At 32.9% G+C, this 4,731-nt stretch overlaps 1 protein-coding gene across 4 annotated transcripts in view; it reads left to right on the forward strand.

Annotated features, from left to right (window-relative positions):
- The first annotated feature begins 1,296 nt into the window (after positions 1-1,296).
- Positions 1,297-4,731, forward strand: part of LOC108381406 (glutamate receptor ionotropic, kainate 2) — a 446,498-nt gene continuing 443,063 nt past the window's right edge. For 2 of the 4 annotated variants that reach the window (XM_017637827.1, XM_017637841.1), the window contains exon 1: positions 1,297-1,519. In XM_017637827.1, the coding sequence (XP_017493316.1) occupies positions 1,463-1,519 (57 nt within the window). In that variant the 5' untranslated portion in view covers positions 1,297-1,462. The remainder of the gene's footprint in view (positions 1,520-4,731) is intronic. The other 2 variants (XM_017637850.1, XM_017637834.1) reach the window with 2 other exon arrangements.

Genomic DNA, 4,731 nt, shown 5'->3' on the forward strand with positions numbered 1-4,731 from the left:
TTACAATTTCAAATTGAAATTGAGAATCGAAATTTGAAGCTCGTGGAAACATACTTTTATTTAAAATTTCGACTTTATTTCTCATTTACTAAATTTTTAATATGACCTTATTTCACATTTGAGTTGGTAATAACGTCATATCTTTTATTTCCAAAACAAAATGGAAATAAGACCATATGACCTTATTGCGTACGGTGTAAAAGCTCAGTTAGTTTAGACTTAATTTCCGTAACTTTACTTAATATTTTCACCAACCTGTTATATGAGAAACTCTGTTGGCCGTTAGTTAAAACTTTACTTACTGTAAGCAACTTAAGAACCTGTAAATTTTAGATTCTCAAGTTACGGCCTTACGGAATTTTAGAGCGGTGAGAGAATCAGAGTTGCCAGATTTTCGCTTTTTCCTCCGCTTTTTCTTAAAAATAAATGTACGCAAACATATATTTTTGCATGATTTTTTTTATGTGGCATTTTAGACGGCAAACTCTCAAAGAGCTGTAAAATAAAATACAAAATATTTTCGCTTCGTGCTTAAGTTGACGTGTTGAGTAATCATTGATGATTTCTTACGATAAATTAAATTAAGTCTAGACTAACTGAGCTTTTATTGCAGCTCACTGTCCATGGCCTTGAAAATTGTAAATACCTAGGCGTGAAATACCGAGGAATATTCCCCAAGATAGAAGTAAATATTGTCCCCGTTACTTTCGATATAGACTACACATTATGACACTGCGTAAATTTTGGAGCCATCAGTAAAGATTCTACCATGGTGGATAAAAATATTAACTGATGGTAGGTAGGTTTACTAGTGCGTAGACCAGCCCGAGGTGTTTTAAAGAAAGCTCCCGTGCAGCGCACTCATAGAGCTGTAAATCTACAAGATTCCTCTAGGGACAGACCAAACGTTATAACAAAGACCCTTTTGCGTTGCCAGACCGCTGTTAAAGATTTGGAGGTCCCTTACTCAACGTGAGACTTTCATGAAAGTTTATTACATAGGATTACACCTAATTATAGACAGATGGTTGACACTTTGTGTAGTGAGAATGGCCTATCCGCCAACCCAACGAAAACTAGTGTTGTGCTCTTCATAAGACGGAGAAGGTTAAGCGGCCGTGTTCTTCCTGCCCTTAACGGAGGCACTATTCAGATCTCTTGCGAAGTTAAGTATTAAGGATAGTGGTTGACATACTTCTAACAAAAAAGAAAATTTTAATTCTTACGGGGTTATCTCGATTTAAATGAAAAAATATAGAGAATTTGTTCAATGTACCCTTTCTCGCCCATATCGAGTTTGTGGGCATCATTTATATAAACTTTAAACTAATAAATATTTATTTTTTTTTATAAGGATCTCGAAGCTTTCGACCTGGAGGATTTCAAGTACAATGACGTTAACATTACTGCCTTTGGTTTGGTGGACGTAGAAAGCCCGCGATATGAGGAAGTTATCGAACAAATGCAAAAGTTGCCTCATAGCGGATTAGACTTTATCAATGGTCAGCCATACATACAGGTACGCAAAACTAACTCATGTTTCTTAGACGTTATTATTTTGCTTCTATGTACAGCCCAGTGATATTTGGTCCCAAATTCATGCCCATAAATCCAAAAATAAAGTATCGATTTTGGGTTTTTATTTTCTTATTTGTACTTTTTAGAGCGCTGCGTCAACTAACTTTACCACTGATCATAAAACAGGTCGGTTGGCTATAATCATATTCCTTTTGCACCTGTTTTATGATCAGTGGTAAAGTTCTAGTTGACTCAGCGCTCTAAAGTACAAATGTAATGCTAATGTCTAAAAAAAATGCCAAACGCCATTGGGGCGATCAATTTTAGTTTTGTGAAATGGGTTTTTCTTCCACAGGTGAGTTCTATGTAAGGTATAATTTTAAAATTTCTTAATATGTTCAACTGATTAGTATTTAATGAAATATTCAAGTGAATTTTTAATAAAAACAGTTTAAGGAAAAAGTAATGAGTCATTTTCTTCATGTTTCACCAATAAAAAAGTTGTGTTTATTCCAAGATAACTTTATTTTGAACTATAATACTAACAGCCAATTTCACCAGCAATTTAAATGGAAAATTATTTTTTATTAAAAAAATTTTTCTCTTAAATTACTTTCGTGAAATTAGTTGTAAATATTGAATCGTACAGTGTCCGAGCAATTTTTTAAGATGCGATTTTGTACCTGTTACGTAGCCGCAAGTTTGTTGCAAGGTCGAGTGGCAAGTCGGCATGCTTGCGGTCTCTGGCGTAGCTCATCGGTTTGGGTGGGTTCTTGCACTTGCCGAAGTATATAAACTAAAAGAGATAGAAAAAAATATAGTAGAAGAAAAAAGAAGCAAGTTAAAGCAGGTGAAAAATAAGCGAAGGCCAGTCCTGTCAGGCGTAGTCTACCCACCTTCTCCTACGTCCTTGGTACGCGAAGCCTTGGACGCTGTGTTCACTCCTCCCATCCTTACAGCGTCCCTATACCTCACCAATGTCCATATGTCAGTCACACAGTCTAGCCTGGTCAACTTGTAATGTCGCCATGTCTATACTCCCACTCCCCCTCTTGCGCGCAAGCGCAACACACACACCAATTATATGAAATTAGCACCTCATAATTTTCATAGTGGCTTCCTTTTTCCAGCCAAATTTAAATTTAAATTTAATTTTATTAAATTTAAAAATTAAGTTGAAATTCAGTAGAATTCAAAAAAATCCGCATATAACTCTTACTTTAAAATCTATATATATATATATATGTGCAAGCAAAAACAAAGACTATTGATTCTATTGATCCTAAGTTAATTTGACTTATTATTATTGATTACTTAACATGTACAATCAAAGGAACAAAATAAAGTAGTGTAACAAAAGATTTTTTAGCAAGAAAATTTTGTCAAAGCTTCACTAAAATGAATAAAAAAAATAAGTTAAGGTCTCGTTAAAGTTACTAAAAGCCATTTAGTGAAAGGAGTTACTCAAACTCTAATGAAAATTACTAACAATTTGTACTAATTTACTTCGTTTTTAAAAAAGTTTGTCGCGCGAATAGCAAACCGGCATTTAAATATCTGCATACATACATATACAATACCAATTATGAATTTACGCTGAATTTGCCGACAAGCTTTTTTAAAAACGAAGTAAATAAATAAGTACAAATTATTAGTAATTTTCATTAGAGTTTGAGTAACTCCTTTCCCTAAATGGCTCTTAGTAACTTTAACGAGACCTTATCTTATTTTAATTTATTCATTTTAGTGCACTTTTGACAAAATTTTCTTGCTAAAAAATCTTTTGTTACACTACTTTATTTTATTCCTTTGATTTGACATGTTAAGTAAAAGCTTGTTTAAAAAAAAAAAATTTTTTACATTATTTTATTTTGATCTTTTTAGTTTTATTTTATATAACCAGTACATAATTAGGATATTCACAGTTTACTTTTAAAGTTAAAACGTGGCAACTTTAACAAGATAAGATGGTAAGGGTTAAGCTCAGGGCCTTACGGTAAGGGCTAAGCTCAGGGACTTAGCGGGGTCACACAGGGCGGATCGTGAATGGCCTACTTCGGTGGGTTAGCTGCGAATAACCAATAAGCAGTCCTAGACCAAGAGCGGCAGGCCTGAGGGCCTGATTTAAAAGATCAGAAATGCTTGATGAATCTCCTGTGTCCGGGCGAACAGATGCCGCCTCCGAAAAAGCATCCCAGGATTGAGACCAGTGGTGCGATTCACTACGAGATTTTAACACCTCTTGTTATTGTTAAGTCAGTTAAACGACAATTTCAACAATTTAGCTATTCGGTAAACGTTTCCCTAACAACATTCGTTAGCGCCAAATCAGCTGTTGTCGTTAACGATAACAAAGGCCGCTAATTTGACGACGTCTAGATTGGTGTTGTTAATAAAACGTAAAAGGTACGTTCTACAATTTTTTCGTACAAATGCACAGCACCGCTAGCAAAAAAAAATCAAAAATCAAAGGATTTTCAGCATCAAACTTGCACTTTATTGTATTAAAATTTAATGGACTACAAAACTGCATACATAATTCTGTTATTATTCTTATTAAAAACTTGAAGTTTTACGAAAGTTTGTTGAATTTTGTTTAGATAATACACACACACAGAATACACTATTAAAAACAAGAAAAATAAAGTAAATAGCACGAAAAATAGTTCGTTAAAACTTGTCTATATGGATTCCGGTTATAATTTTCCAATAGGGCGTAAAGCAATATAGAAAACTGGAAGTTAAAAGGTTATAAGTCTATTTTTTTAATTTTACAGGAACTGAATATGCATTGAATTTAAAGGAATTGAATAATTAAATTTTTAATTTAATACGTGTACGTCGCTTGTTAAAAGTATAAATATCATATATGTATGTCCATATTTAAATATTCCTTTGTTAATCTTCATTACACTAGCATAATAAAATCAGTCTTAAAAATAATTACATATGTACAAAATGTGCATACAGTGATTCTTTTTAAATACATAGTAACAATATTTTTAATGTTGAATGTTTTCCGTAAACTTTTTTTTTACAGCTGCGAGCAAAATTGGCAGAAAAATTCAAAATTATGTTGTTTGCTACTTATGTGTATTTATTNCCTTTGTTAATCTTCATTACACTAGCATAATAAAATCAGTCTTAAAAATAATTACATATGTACAAAATGTGCATACAGTGATTCTTTTTAAATACATAGTAACAATATTT

The sequence above is a fragment of the Rhagoletis zephyria genome, unplaced genomic scaffold (genome assembly GCF_001687245.7).
Source record: "Rhagoletis zephyria isolate East Lansing unplaced genomic scaffold, Rhagoletis_zephyria_1.1 Rzeph_scaffold_00136, whole genome shotgun sequence".
NCBI classification, from domain to species: Eukaryota; Metazoa; Arthropoda; class Insecta; order Diptera; family Tephritidae; genus Rhagoletis; species Rhagoletis zephyria.